The following is a 14610-nucleotide window of genomic DNA, read 5'->3' as shown; positions in this document are numbered from 1 at the left end:
GCAGATTTTTCAACCTGTTGATACTCTTACTGGGTTCGCAATTCAATCTGCAGAGCAAGCTGGGAGAATTCACATTTTTACAATAATTTTCCAAACCACGAACAACTATTTTAGTTCTATTTTGATGCTTCCCATTAAAGTTTTTACAGAATCTACCCTAATGTTTGTATGTATCTGTTGTGAGCTTAAATACATACTTCACGTTTTCTTACCTTCTTAAATGGCTGTCTCGTGCTTACAACTTCACTTACCTCTGCTGATCTTCTAAAGACTGCAACCCCAGGCGCTCTGTGCTGAGCGCCGGGGTGCGCAAAACCCGTGGCAGCCTCCGCAATCTCTACTGATTGGTAGCCAACCTCATTCTATAGCCCCGCCAGTCCTCTCCTCTCGAGGGCTGAGTGGAGGCCCGGGAAGTGAAGACCCGCGCGCCTCGCCCCGCCCCCGAGTCTGGAAGTCTACTGTCCCATCCGCCCCCGCGGGTCCGGAAGTCAGCTGGTCCCGCCCCCAGCTCCGGAAGTTGGAGGCCGGCGGGTTTTGAAGTCCTGCGGTCCCGCCCGTCCCGCCTCCGCGCCTGCAGGTTTGTGTCCGAGGTGAGTGCCGGGACCGTGCCACGGTTGCGGGTTGGGGGGCACGGGGCGTGCTGAGGGGCGGCTCCCGCAGCCGAGGTCCTTCCGGGAGCGCGGTCTTGGGACCCGGCCCGGGTCGATGCCCCGGGGGCCTGGTAGCGCTCGAGGCTAGAGGGGTGCACAGTGTGGCCGCAAGGGTCAGTGGAGAGTGTCCTAAGTGGCTCTTGCAGGTGACAGGAGTGATCTCGCCCCGCGGGCGGCCGAGTCGCGTGTGGAGACAGGCGAAGCATGTCAAGTGGAGGGAGCCGGGGCTATCGCAGGATCTTGGCTTCGTTTGTGTGAACTGAATCCACTCTTTGTTGTCAGAAATTTGACTTAACTTTACAGAGAATACCTGAAAAGCTACCCAAAACGGGGCCCCTGGAGCCAGCATTTTGAACGTATTGCATCGTGCAGGGCAGAATTCTCCACGTGTGGACGATCAGTCCCCTTTGCTGACTCGTTCATTAAGCCGGTGCTCCTGGCCGTCCAAACCCTCCGCTGGGTGCGGACTGTTGTCTCCGCAGCTGCAGGAGCTGACTTTTTCGGTCAGTGCCTCTCATCAAACCATGATGAGACTTTCAGTTCTCTTTTTCATAGGCCTGTACAGGGAAATGAGGGTGTTCTGGTACGTTCTGATAGGGTGCCAGAAGTTTGAAGGCTGCTGGGGGCTAACGGTTTCCAAGAGACTGAGGTTTCCAGGTAGGAAGTGGACAGGTGATGATCAAGTGTTGATGCTTTGTGAGCCAGAGCAGGGGACATAGCCCCAGTGCAGCCATTACATCTGTGCAAAGAACCTTCCTTACAGAGGACATGGGTCCCTGGGGGGTAGATTTGCCTGACCACAGAGACTGCAGTCAACACAGGCTGACTGGTTCCTGAACCTGTGTGGACCTTGTTAGTGGGCAGCTGGGTATCTTGTCCTGGAGAGGAGCTGGGTTCTTGTCTGTTAGCAGTGGCCCGAGGGCTCCAGCTGTCTGTGTCCTTCCCCAGGCGCCGTGGTCTCCTGTTGAAGGTGGTCGCAGCACGTTTCAGGGATGTATATGCAGGTGGAGACACGCACCAGCTCCTGCCTCCATCTGAAGAGGGCTCCAGGCATCAGATCCTGGTCCCTGCTGGTTGGTAAGGATGTTCATATTTCTCAAGTTAAAAATCCAACTTTAAAAAGGATGAAGATTAAAATTTTCTTTGGTTCTACTACCCCAGGAAATAGCAACTATTATGTCTTTACAGCTTTTATCCTTTTCGAGTGCTTGTACAGATGATCAGTCTTGTGTTTTTTCACCATTTAACATCCTTTGGCTAATAGTCTCCATGCTCCTGTGAGGTCCCTGTATTTCCTTTTTCGCTTGCTTTCATACACCCAGTCTCCCGTATATGATGTAAGTCAGGGCCTGTGTGATGGAGACAGTAAGGAGTAAGGGTGGGGAGGCCCCTGGTCCTCTATCCCTGTCAATCCCCATTGCCCTGCACTCCCTGGGCAGCTGCACATGTCGATGGGAACTGAGGTGCGAGGGGAGGTGCTGCTGCACCTTCGGCAGCCTGACTCTGGGCCTTCTTTCCCGGGACTCTTCCTGTTCTGTCTCATGCGGGGTCGTGACTCTTCACCTGCAGTCTTGTCTTCATTCCACACAATGTGCTGTCAGTGGGTGAAACCCACATCAGGTTCCTCTTTCTGGTTCCCCTGTCAGCTCTGGAACCTCAACAAAGACATGTGACCAGTGAATACTGTGACTGATGTAGAACATTTTTGTAAACAGACTTCCTGGTTGTTTCCACAACTACTGAGCCTGGCGGTTTTCTTGCCCCCTGCTCCCTGCTCTTAGCCATCCCTGGCAACAGGAAGGGGCTGCTTACCTAAGTCTGAGGGTCCTGGGAGGAGGTGGTCTCTGGGCTAGTGGTGGCCCAATGGGAAGGTACCTGTTTTCTCCCCACAGGAATCTTGTCGATCGGCCTGGCTGCTGCCTACTACAGTGGAGGTGAGGAACGTCATCTGCCCCGCCCCACCCCTAGGAGCTTCCTTAGCTGATTAGAAAATAGAGAAAAAAAAGAAACCCTGTCATTTGTAATCTGACAGGCATGATTTTGGGGATTGCCCCCACCTCTAAATGGGGCTTCCCTGGTGGCTCAGATGGTAAAGAATCTGCCTGCAGTGTGGGAGACCTGGTTTCTATCCCTGGGTTGGGAAGAGCCCCTGGAGAAGGGAATGGCTACCCACTTTTGCCTAGGAAATCACTTTTGCCTAGGAAATCCCATGGACAGAGGAGCCTGGCAGGCTACAGTCCATGGGGTCATAAGGAATTGGACATAAGTGAGCAACTAACACTTTGACTTTCTGCCTCTAAATGGTTTGCAGGCGTGGTCTCACCTTCGTGTGCTGGTGTGTCCCCCACAGCTTGCATTCATTTACATCAACATTTTCATGTCATAAAATGACATGACAAAAATGAAATGACAGAAAGGCATTCTCATGTCTGCCTCAGGTCTTGTGGCAGGTATAGTCTATGCTTTCAGCAGGTCCCTGGAAGTAGTCCCCCATCTCTGCTCTCACACCTGGTGCCATGATTGTAACCTCAAGGAGTCACCCAGGTGGAGAGCTGAGGGCAGAGCTGGTGGACCACATCCTGTCCTGTGTGACAGGGCCCACAGTGCCAGGTGGCTTTGGCAGGGGTGGGATGTCCTTGGAGGCATGGGCAGTCAGCTGGGCCCCCAGGGGCCACTCCTGCTGAGTGTCTGGGAAGCAGCTGTTCTGGGCCGAGGCACCCTGTGCAGGCATGTTGACTTTTGCCCCCCTACTACCTGCCCATGGCTGTCTCCTGTGTTTGCTCCCCAGATAGTCTGGGCTGGAAGCTCTTCTACGTCACGGGCTGTCTGTTTGTGGCCGTGCAGAACCTGGAGGACTGGGAGGTGAGGCTGATGCAGGAAGGGTGCCCAGGCTTTGGGGCTCCTGGGTTTTCCTGCAGGGCTCATCAAAGGAAGAAAGATTCCAGGGGCCTAATTCCCTCCACCCCGATCCTGAAATGTGAGCCCAGTGGTTTCTGGCCAGCTTGACTTGGCCCCTGGGCGTTGCCTATTTGTGACCATTTGTGGGCCACAGAATCTTCTGAAGCTGTTCTCCTAGAAGGGCAAGCCCACCTCCCTGTTGTCCTTCCTCATGTGCCTTTGGGTTGCCTGGCCCCAGTATTGCTGTCTGCCCTGTTCCCTCTCTTGATGACCTTATCCTCAGTGCTCACCTCTCTCAACTGTGGAGAGAAGTACCTGCTTCTCTGCACACCCGAGATCCTGGAGGGTCTGGCTGCAGGGGTCAGGGGTTTGGACTGGGATAGGAAGGAAGAGGGTGCCTCCTTGTGCCTGCTCTGGGGAGGGTGGGGACACAGTTGGTGAGTTTGCGTGTATTAGACTGGCGCACAGGCCAGCAACCAGGTGACTGCCTTGTGGCTGGCGTTCTAGGAAGCTGTCTTCAACAAGAGCACCGGGAAGGTAGTGCTGAAGACATTCAGCTTGTATAGGAAGCTGCTGACTCTCTGCAGAGCAGGCCATGACCAAGGTAAGGCATGGGGCGTGAACAGGACATGGGTTACTCTGGGGTGGACAGAAGGCAGTGAGCATCTGCGTGACCTGGAAGGGGGAAGCTGGCTGCTCGGTGACCAGAGCTGTGTCCTGCCTCATGGATGCTTTGTGTCCCCAGATGTGCCCTGGCCCAAAGAAAGTTGCCTGGTAGCCCCCAGCTCAGTGACTGGCCACTAGAGACCAGGAAGGCATTTTCCAGCAGTTGAGGAAAATGAAGCAGAAAGCTGGGCAGTCCCATGCTTAGCCAGCCCCTGATGTGTTAGACAGGTGGGCTTTTCAAGGCAATAGGCCTGCTGGATGTTCCCTCTCATTCAGACTGGATGTTAACCGGCAGTCACAGGACCCTGTGCTGTGGTCACTTTCTATGACATCTAAGGCTGGGTCCCGGCATCCTCTGGGCCTCCGACCTGGAGTGACACGCACTCCTTCATGACAAGCAGGCTCTGATCCTCTGCACTGTGCCCCCAAAGCCACTGTGTCCCCAAAGCCACTGTGTCAGCATCCAGGCGAGAGGCGCAGGGTGGGCGGGGGACATGGCTGCTGACCTTGCCCCGCCCACAGTGGTGGTCCTGCTCAGTGACATCCGGGATGTGAATGTGGAGGAGGAGAAGGTCCGGTACTTCGGGAAGGGCTATGTGGTGGTGCTTCGGTTCGCCACAGGCTTCTCCCACCCTCTCACCCAGAGTGCTGTCATGGGCCACCGCAGGTAAGCCGAGGACGGGAGACGATGGGTCAGGGCTGCCCACTATGCCCTTGCCCCCAGGCAAGTGGCCCTCATAAGGGACTGTGGCAGGGCAGAGAGGCTTCAGGAACATGGAGGAAGTGGGGCTTGGGGGGACAGGCATGGTACCACCTGCTAGGTGGTATCAGGGGTCCCTGCAGGGACGGAGAGGGGAGGGGCACATCAGGGGTCCCCAGTGGCAGAGAGGCCTGGGCTAAGGTCAGGTGAGGGTGGGGACCGGGTAAGGTGGGGTCCTGGCGGGAACCCTGGAGGGCAGTGCCTGTGAGGAGGCTGGCGTGGTCTTCTGGCTCCTGCTGGAGGCCAGGACCTCTGCCACGGTGACCCGTCCTCCCTCCTGGTGGCGGCCTGGACCAGTGATGTGGAAGCCATTGCCAAGCTTATCACTACTTTCCTGGAGCTGCACCGCCTGGAGAGTCCTGTGGAGCTGTCTCAGAGCAGTGACAGTGAGGCTGACGGCCCCGGAGACCAGAGCTGACCTCCATGGCACCCCTCAGCAGGGTTCTGATGGGGCCCCAGCAGGACTGATGGGCTGCCTGGGAGTCTTTCTCCTCGGCTCTTGGCTGTGTCCCTGGCAGCCCCAGGGCAGGACCCTCAGCCATTCCTGCTGCTTGCTTCTGTCCTCCAAGTGAAACCACAGGGGGATCTTCTCTGCAGGCTGATGTGCCTCTTCCTGGAATCAGCCCATTGGGGCAGTAGCCTGGTGTGGACAGGCCAGACCTGCTAGCCATGTGGGGCTCAAGGCCTCTGAAATGGGAAGGACACCCGGGGTCCCAGGGCACGAAGCATAGGACTGAGCTCTCTGGGTCAGGGTCTTTGCCAGGACTCAGTCCTGCAGGTTACAACAAGCTTTCAGCAGGCAGGTGTGGGGCCTGGCTGGGTCAGCCTCTGAGGATGCTGTCTCCGCCTGTTCTGTGGATCCTAGCTCCTTCCCTGTTCCCCATGTTCATCCCTTCCACTAGCCAGACGCCCTCAGTGGTCAGAAGTGAGGTGCTCACCCGTGAGCTCCTGGTGCTCAGGGTGCACGCCAAGGGGCCCATTTGATTGGTGTGCTGTTGCCATAGTGAGACCTCTAGAACCCCAATGGCTCATCTCGAGTCCAGATGAGGCAGGAGACAGATGCTGGCCTTCTGTTTGCGCTCCAGAATGGAAGTAACAACAGGGTAAATAGCCAGTGTTTGTCTCTTTTAAACACCTTAGGGTAGTAATCATGCAAAGACAAAGGGGCAAAACCCTGTTTTGAGTAAAGGATTAAGGGATGTCCACTCCTCCCTCTTGTGGGACCAGGGAGACACTGCACATACACAGAAAGGTCAAGTCGGGGTTAAAAGTCAGGATAATGCTAGGCCATAATGAGTCTTGCTCCTCCCAGAAGCCTTCAGTTGGAGATTCATCTTGGCTGAGAGGTGCATGCACACCCAAAGGAGCATCTCAGGGTAGGTCAGGTGTGGAAAAGAAACCAGATAACTGGCTGAAGGTAAAGACCTGGAAGAACTGACCTATATAAATGACTTAACCGCCCCTTTCCAGTGCTCCTCCTGAGAGATGCCCACACCCGTTCTCTCTGGGCGTGCATCTCTGCCTTGCTTCTTTCTCAACAAACCAGTTCTCCGTGTGCTCTTCCGCTTGTTGTCATGCTAAGTCTCAATAAACTTTGTACCTGCATTAACAGTTTTTGCCTCCTTGATAAATGCATTTTTCACCAGAGGCAAAGATCCATGGAAAACCAACTTCTAGCCTTCTAGCCCTTGCCGGTCTGATGGCCAGGATTGCTGGCTCTCATCCAGGATATCCAGGATATCCAGGTTCAGTTCTGGGCAGGGAATTAAGATCTCACTTCATACCACCTCTCATTGCTGCCTTGCCCAGATCACAATCAGGATTGCAGCTGGGCTCTCACAGGGAGGATAACCTCCTGTCCCTGCTCCCAGTGTAGGCAGAGGTTTTCTCTTCTAGCTTCTAGCAGCATTTAAAAATTTGCACCCATCCCTTGGAATCTGTATTCCCAGCTTCTCTCAAACCCTGGTGGTTGGGCCTGTTTGTATGTGGCCAGAATGGGCGAGGCTCATGACTGCCCCTCAGCAGGGCCTGGGCAGCTGGTTACGGCCACCCCCATGGCATCTGGGTGCCAGCCACACTGACCCTCACCTGCATTGTTGGTTTTCTTCTGCTTTCTCTGAACCCAGGTCCCTCCAAGGTACAGCACGTGCCAAGAGCATCTCTGGGGAAACCTACAAGGCTTCCACACTGGGAATGGCCTGGTAGACCCATGGACCCAGGGTTCTCAGGCTGCCTGGGTGAGAGCAACTTCAGAGAAATGAGATCCTCTTCTTTCTAAGTAATGGCTGCCAACCAGACCTATGGGGACAGTCATTTAAACATGGCAAAGTTAGGTTTCCAAATGGTTAAATCTGGAGTGCTTTTCTCTTAAAAGGTGTGACATGCCATACACTGGTTTCTGGTGTGTTCGTCCCAGGGCTGGAGGAGGCTCCAGGACCAGAGGGAAAATGTTTGGCTGACTCTGCTCCCTAGGAGCTGGGTTGGGTGAGAAGGGTCTCCGGAGCATTGTGAGGGCCCCACTGTAAGCAGCCCAGGCCAGGGTAGTAATGAAGCCTTTCAAATTTCTAGTAGCATGATTTCTGGATTCCACTCTCTTTTATTTCAAAAGAAAGTTCTAATGCTGATCACTGCATAGGCCCAGAAGGCCTTTTCCTTCCATATTTACTCTGAGTGCTGCCCACTGGCACGGCTGTCCAGGACTCAGGAGTGGCACCTGGGGCTGGGTGCAGCTAGACAGGGGTGCAGGGCTGCTGAAAGCCTGTGCTTGGCCTCTCCCCTCAGGGGTCCTGACCTGAGTCCTGCCTGGGGCTGGCCGCTTCACCCAGGTCCTGTAGAAGAGCCTGCAGCCGCCGCAGGCTGGGGTGCATGTTCTCCTCCAGCCACTCCTCCACCGTGTCCGGGTAGAAGACGCGCTGCAGGGCAGCCTCCAGCTCCCCTGCGAGGGCGTTCCACCTGGCCAGGAGACTGAGGACCAGCGAGACAGTTAGCCTGCCCAATGAGGGCCCTGGGGCATACCTCAGAGCCTCCAGAACCCCACAGGTCAGGACATCCTGGGCTTCAGTTTACTCATCCATGGAACTGGGCCCTTCGCACCAGCCTCATAAGGTGGTTGGGAATCAGTGAGTGACTGTCAGTTTGACCTTGTAACTAGCAGGCACTTCACAACTGGCCGGCAGGGTTTTTCTTGGTGCATGAACCTGCTGTGACAGCTGAAGGCATCTTATCCTCAGTGGGGACAGTCTGTGTTGGCCTCTGCTCACAGAGCTGGGGGAGCGGGGGGAGGGCCGGCTGGGACCCTGTCCCCACGGTGACACATGCGGCCACAGCCCTAGGCAGTCTGGTCCTACCAGGAGCCCCAGATCCGGCTCTGGGCGTCTGGTGACCCTCAACCCTGTCAGGCAGGAATGTCCAAGCTTCTCGTAACACCTTAGGGCACAGCTGATTCAGTTGGGTCACCCAGGAGTCTGTGGCTGTGATACCTAGTCAGCTCGTCCAGAAGGCTACCAGCGCAGTGGAGGGTGGGCAGTGCCGGGGATGGACACAGCGGGGCGGGCCGTGGGCTACCTGAGTGCCTGGGGCTGGATGTGCTCGATCATGACGGGGTGGATGAGCTTCCTCCTGCGATGGTAGGGGCTGAACCAGCCGGTCACATACCTGCAGTGGGGTGGGGGCCAGGGGGCGGGGGGCAGATCCACACACACAGGTGGGTGCACTGTGGCTTGTAAGGCCGCCTCGGTGGTTGTAAAATAAGACCTTTGAAAATCTGGTAAAGATTTTTAAAAGCTTCCACCTAGGAAGCTTCCTTGCAGTATTAGCTGTCCCTTGCCCTGCCAGGAGGTGGTGGGGGTCACTCCCCCACCTGCTCACCTGTCCCTCTCCAGCAGCGCGTCCACGGAGCTGCACAGGTGGAGGCTGACTTGTGTGACGAGGGCCAGAATGTCGCTGCCAGGGAAGGAGCCGGCGCCCTCACTGCACGGGGAGCCGCCGTGCTGAGGAAAGGCTCAAATGGGAGGGGAGAGGCAGGGCAGGGAGTGAGAGTGTTACCTCCTAAAACTCATTTCCTCTAGGCTCGAAATCCCAAGAAAGTTCTCCACTCTTGCTTTGACATTTTCAGCAAAGTCTCCTGAAACCAAACATAGACGGAGGTCAGAGAGGCCCCTGGAAGAGGTGGCCTGGACCCCGTGCTGGCTGGACCTCCCGACCTTTGGGCATGGGTGGTGGGCAAAACAATCGAGAAGGACCGCTGGCCAGGTCCAGCCGCACACATGCTGACCTCAGGGATGGATGAGCCCAAGGCCACAGCAGCCTGGCAGGAAGGTTAGAAAAGGGTAGAGTCCCAGTATCTGTCCTTCCACATCCCTGTGGCTCAGCACAATCCTAAACGTGTTCACTATTCAGTCCTCACTTTCCTCAACCACCTTGACATCTTTCTGCTCCAACAGCACATATATCATCAGGTCTCAAATGGGAGTTTACCTAACCAGGGCTTCGCCATCAAGCACGCCTGCTGGTTTCGTCCATCTCTAAGCATCTCTGCCTGCACCTGGCTGCTCTCATGAGAACCAGAAGTGAGGGAGCTGCGGGCCACACCCACTGGCACTGGGCATTCAGGATATTCACCCAGTGAAGACGGGCCCTTTCCTGCACCCTATCCATGAGCTTTCTTGTGGGTTCACTCTGCCTGAGGAGCCCGTCCCTCTACCTTCCTGGCCTCTGTCTTGGGTTTAGGCTTGAAGACCCAGGCTGTAAGACCACAGTCCAGCCAGGTGGAGGTGGCAGTTGGGGGCCCCGGCACTTGGCTTCCTGGGAGGAGCAGGGGACCATACCGTGCAGCAGTGCCTGCAGACAGACGGCCAGGGACGGGATTCCCACGGGCAGCAGCTCGCACAGCACAGAGAAGTGGTCATACCTAAGTCCGCGGGAGAGGGACTCAGCGGATGCTCGGGCATGAGCCACCGTGAGACAGGACAGGGATCGAGAAGCTTCTGCTGCTTCCAGAAGCTTCCTTGGTTTTGTGGTTATGCAGCTGGCAGTCACACTCAGATCCCACCCAGAGGGACCTGCCGGGGCTGAATGCTCTGCAGTTGCCACCTTGAAATTCTTGGAAGTTCATCTTTGACTCAGCTCTGTAAGTGAGGGCTGAGGGTCAGCAGTTAGCCCCACCTCCGGTTGCCTCCCGTGGAGTCAGGGCCTCCTGCTCTTGGTGTTGGGGCCCCTGGCCTCCCCCTCAGGATGGGACCTGAGGCCAGGACTTGCCTGGGACCAGGCGTTAACTTGTAACTCTACTTTTCAGATGGTGTGAAATTCTGAATGAGCTGAGGTCTGTCTTCATGCCTCTCCCAAAGTGGCTGGGGTGGTGTGAACATGCAGAGACACGCACGGTGCAGACAGAGCGTGCACCAGGAGGGCCAGTGCCCCGGGGTGCTAACACCCTGAGCCGCATCCCTTCAGCAGTGTGGTGTGAGGGGCTTGACCCCAAGTGCTTGTTTTGTGCGGCTGGTCCTCCCACACCCTCCTCAGAGTGCTGGCTGCTTCCTCTTGACAGAAGGTGAGAACTGAGGCCCAGACTGGATGGGCTGAGGAGGGCCATGTGTCCTGAGTGACGGGAGCCGCTTCAACCCTCCCAAGGGCATCCCTGGGCCCCCCGTGGCCTCACCTCTGCCAGCCAGTCAGGATGATGCCCCGCAGCGTGTCCGCTGGCACACTGCCCGCCACCTGCAGCCACTGCAGGTGGTTTCTGAGGTGGTGCTCAATAGGGGTCAGGCTCTGGTTCACTCCTGTGGCCCCCTTGAAGGCGCTGGCGGCCCAGAGCCAGGAGAAGCCGCTCTTCTGGTACTTCTCCACAAGGAGCGCTGGGTGAGCAAGTAAGAGGTGTGAGTGGCAGGCCCTGACGAGGTGTAGCTGTGAAGCCCAAAACACATGCTTGTCTGTGGGGAAAACCAAGAGGAGCCCATGACCGCCCGGCTCCGTTCTGGTACTGACCTTTCCCGTGGAGGTCCAGGTCGGCCCCATAGTCCCAAAGCACAGGCTCCACCAGCTGCGGCACCCTTGACCCTAGGAGTGGAGAGAGGCCATGAGGGCGGGTCCCTTCAGCCTTCAGCCCTCCTTTCTTGCATTAAAATGGATTTAAGTACAGACTCCGGAGAAGACACTGGCAACCCACTCCAGTACTCTTGCCTGGAAACTCCCATGGACGGAGGAGCCGGTGGGCTGTAGTCCATGGGGTCGCTAAGAGTCGGACACGACTGAGCGACTTCGCTTTCACTTTTCACTTTCATGCATTGGAGAAGGAAATGGCAACCCACTCCAGTGTTCTTGCCTGGAGAATCCCAGGGATGGGGGAGCCTTGGGGGCGCCCGTCTGTGGGGTCGCACAGAGTCGGACACGACTGACGTGACTTAGCAGCAGCAAGTACAGACTCAGTACTGCACTAAGCGTTTGGTCATAAACGCCGCAGCCGCCAGGCCAGTCAGCTCTGGAAGTGACTGGACGCTGCTGGAGCTGCTAAGGCCATGGGCCTTGGTGGTCCCTCAAGGGAGGGAGCTGCACTGTGTCTGCACGCGGGGCAGGCCCAGGTGCAGCAGGAATGCACTGCTAAGCGGACTTATTTATAATGAATTAAAATTTAAGTGGCCACACGTGGTAACGGCTGCAGCCAGGACACCTGGACCTTGCAGAAGCATGTGTGGCCATCTCCCCATCTCACCCCAAAGCCTCAAGCTAGGCCTTGCTGGGCTTGGGCTCGGGGGGCCTCTGCTTACCTCAACCAGCCAGTGTGAACCTCAGTGGAGCCCCTACAGGGCTGGCAGTGCAGGCGTGTGAGGCCAAGGACCCTAGAAGCACTGGGTGCTCTCATGGTCTGCTGGGGGCCCCTGCTCCGAACCCATCCCCTGCTCCCGACGGTCGGTGCCGACCCAGGGCCTCATGCTACCCTCCAGGTCAGGTCTCTCACAACCACACTCCTGCAAGACCTTTTAGGGAAATGGCACTGTCATATGAGAAACACGTGAAAGTGGTCCTAATAACAGGATGGTCTGGAACTAGAAGCTTCATTGCAGCTCTACAACAGGGTCTAGGTCTCTCCTGAGCAGCTGGGGGCTCGGAGCACTTGGCTTCCACTCCTCGTGGCACCAGGAAGCCCCCCTGCTGAGCGTGGCCTGCACCACCACCACCACCACCACCACCCCCCGCCCGCCAGGGCTGCGCCCTGCCGACCTGAGAGCTGGTCCTCTGGGATGTCCCGCAGCATGTCATCCCACATCAGGGGCGTTGTAGTGGGGTACCGGGCCCGCACGTGGCTGGCCACCGCCTCCATGTGGGACAGACACAGCTTTGCTTTGCTGTTGGGCTCCTGCTGCAACCACTGTCTTGAGGTCTCACCCTCTCCAAGGTAGTAGACCTAGGAGGAGACACGGGTGGGTTGGCCCCGGGACCACTCATCCTCACCCACAGGTTCATGCTGTGGCCTGGGAGAATCTCGGGGAAGCTGCCCATGGGGAGGGGGCGGTGAAGGGCGCCCCTGCCTCTTTACCAACACCCAAACTCAGCTCAAAGACTCCCTTGAGCCTGGGCACAGGGGCACCACAAGAGCCAGAAGGTAAAAATGACCAGACATCCAGCAACACAAGATGGATAAACAGAGCGTGGCCTGTCCACACGCTGGAATATCACTCAGCTGCCATGTAGATGAATGAAGCTGGAGAAGGTGCCCAGGGAGAGAAGCCCACGCATGCAGCAGCATTTCACTTACGGGGTGCTGGGGCGGGGGGATAATGCAGAGATGCAAAGGAGACATGGATGCAGGGGTAGAGGGCGGGGGGTGGGTGGGGAGATGAGAGGCCCTGCACTAGGCAGGGATGAGGGCTGCACAACACTGAGAATCACTGAAAAGTTACCGGACTGTTCACTTTCAATCGCTTTCGGTGGTAAATTCTATATTACATGTATTTTTTTTTAAAAAAAGGTTTTTTTGAAGAAGAGGATCAAACTCTGGAATAAAATGTCCACAAACCACTGTCCTAGCTCAGATGCCTGAGCTCAGACGAGCAGAGGTCTTTGGGTCACTGCTCGGTGGCTGGTAATCTTCCTAAGATCCTGTGTTTCTTGAGGACAAGGTGGGGCACCCCTGGGAACTGCCTTTCCAGCCAGTGCTCCATGACCCTAAAGTGGTATTTCCCTTCTCCCACTGTCTGAAAATGCACTGCTTCACCTGGAGAAAAGTAACCGGCTCAATCTCATGGCCACCTTGGCCCCAAGGACATGAACGTGCAGTAACTAGGGGCTGCTCTGCTGTCCCGTGGGTGCCTGCACCCCATTGCACCCTGCTTGGCTCAGCAGGTTTGCCCACGGGAGATCACTTGTCAGCGGGGACCACGGCCCTCACTGGGGCACATCTCCTCAGCCAGCCTTTCTTTATTTCTGGAGCTACTTTTCTATTTAAGAGAAGACCCCACAAGGTGGGAGCAGGTGACCTTGAGGTGAAGAGAAGGGGCTGCTGCAGATTTAGGGGAGTCGCCTGCTGGCAAGGGGAGGCACCCACCTCATCGCAGCCGACGTGGAACCACCGGGCGCCCGGGTGCAGCTCCATCACCTGGTCGATCATGGCTCTGACCAGTGCCACGGACTCCTCTTTGTGGGGGTTCAGGGTGTTGGGGAAACGTGCCACTTCCCGGAGGTGAGTGAGAGCCTCATGCTTCAGCACAAACTGCAGGGAGACAATAGGAAAGCTGGCGACCCTGGGGAGAAGCTTATGCCCGAGCTCCCCACAGTTGGGCTCCTGCCCCTGCACCCTGCCAGCCTCGTGTCTATTAGAGTTCCCAGGGGGGCCAGATGGGGCTGCCCTGGGCACCGGAGCCAGGGCTCTGAGCAACGAGGCTGCTTGGTCAACAGCCCTTCTCCCTTCCACCTCTAACTAGGCTGAGTGAGAAAGTGGACAAGACAGTCTCCCTTCACAGCAGAATTACATGTGGGTGGACTTCTTGCTCAAGTGAAGAGGCTGGCAAACTACCCACTCCCCACCGCTCTGCCCAACACACACATACACACACACACACACAACAAGTACAAAGTGGAACCATTTGTCAAAAACAACAATTTCAGGCCTCCAGAAACCAACCAAAGGTGAACAACAAACTGGGAAATGTTTGTTCATGAAAGACCGCCACAACTTTGGGTAAAAACAGAGATTCTGCAGCTTCTGCCCAGGGCCCCACCCTGGCTGGGCACCACCAGCAGCTGGATGTGGGTAAACCCAGTCCTTGGAGACCTGTCAGTAAGAGTGACAAACTGTTCTGAATTCTGCAGTCCTCACAGAACCACAGAGGTGACACATGTTCTCCTTCACACCAGCTGGCTGGGGCCACACACACACACACACACACACACACACACACACAGGCCTGAGAGGGCTGGGTGGAAAGCAGGAGCCACGGCAGACTGAGCACTGGCTGAGCTCTTAAGTGTGGCACCCCAGCCCCTGGGGCATGACGTGGAGCCTTACGGGCTTGGGCACAACTACTGCCCAACCTGCGTGGAATCACCAGCTGTCAAGACAGAAGAGTGACCCCCTAAGAGCAAAAAGTAAAAACAAGAATAAAAACCTAACAGAGGCATTTGTGGCCACACACATCTGGGGAG

At 56.5% G+C, this 14610-nt stretch overlaps 2 protein-coding genes across 7 annotated transcripts in view; one reads left to right on the top strand and one right to left on the bottom strand.

Annotated features, from left to right (window-relative positions):
- Positions 1-460: 460 nt before the first annotated feature.
- On the top strand, positions 461-7241 carry LOC129648794 (cytochrome b-245 chaperone 1). Of its 6 annotated transcripts, none has more exons than XM_055575458.1 (7): positions 461-590; positions 1599-1727; positions 2543-2584; positions 3439-3512; positions 4056-4152; positions 4737-4881; positions 7101-7241. In XM_055575458.1, the coding sequence occupies exons 2-7, from the start codon at positions 1643-1645 to the stop codon at positions 7177-7179; spliced, it is 522 nt and encodes a 173-aa protein (XP_055431433.1). In that variant the 5' UTR covers positions 461-590; positions 1599-1642; the 3' UTR covers positions 7180-7241. The 6 variants fall into 6 exon arrangements, with proteins under 6 accessions (XP_055431433.1, XP_055431435.1, XP_055431434.1 ...); XM_055575460.1 differs by lacking the exon at positions 7101-7241 and adding an exon at positions 6290-6585; XM_055575459.1 differs by lacking the exon at positions 7101-7241 and adding an exon at positions 6287-6585.
- The window catches only part of HEXD (hexosaminidase D), a 19190-nt gene continuing 8770 nt past the window's right edge, over positions 4191-14610 (bottom strand). Inside the window, exons 6-14 of the mRNA XM_055575452.1 lie at positions 13514-13678; positions 12190-12373; positions 10957-11028; positions 10631-10826; positions 9801-9883; positions 9019-9097; positions 8842-8943; positions 8539-8628; positions 4191-7938 (exon numbers count right to left, since the gene is read on the bottom strand). Coding sequence (XP_055431427.1) covers positions 7752-7938; positions 8539-8628; positions 8842-8943; positions 9019-9097; positions 9801-9883; positions 10631-10826; positions 10957-11028; positions 12190-12373; positions 13514-13678 — 1158 coding nt within the window. The 3' untranslated portion in view covers positions 4191-7751. The remainder of the gene's footprint in view (positions 7939-8538; positions 8629-8841; positions 8944-9018; positions 9098-9800; positions 9884-10630; positions 10827-10956; positions 11029-12189; positions 12374-13513; positions 13679-14610) is intronic.

Source organism: Bubalus kerabau, chromosome 4 (genome assembly GCF_029407905.1).
Source record: "Bubalus kerabau isolate K-KA32 ecotype Philippines breed swamp buffalo chromosome 4, PCC_UOA_SB_1v2, whole genome shotgun sequence".
Taxonomy (NCBI): domain Eukaryota; kingdom Metazoa; phylum Chordata; class Mammalia; order Artiodactyla; family Bovidae; genus Bubalus; species Bubalus kerabau.
This window is presented reverse-complemented; position numbering and strand designations above follow the sequence as displayed.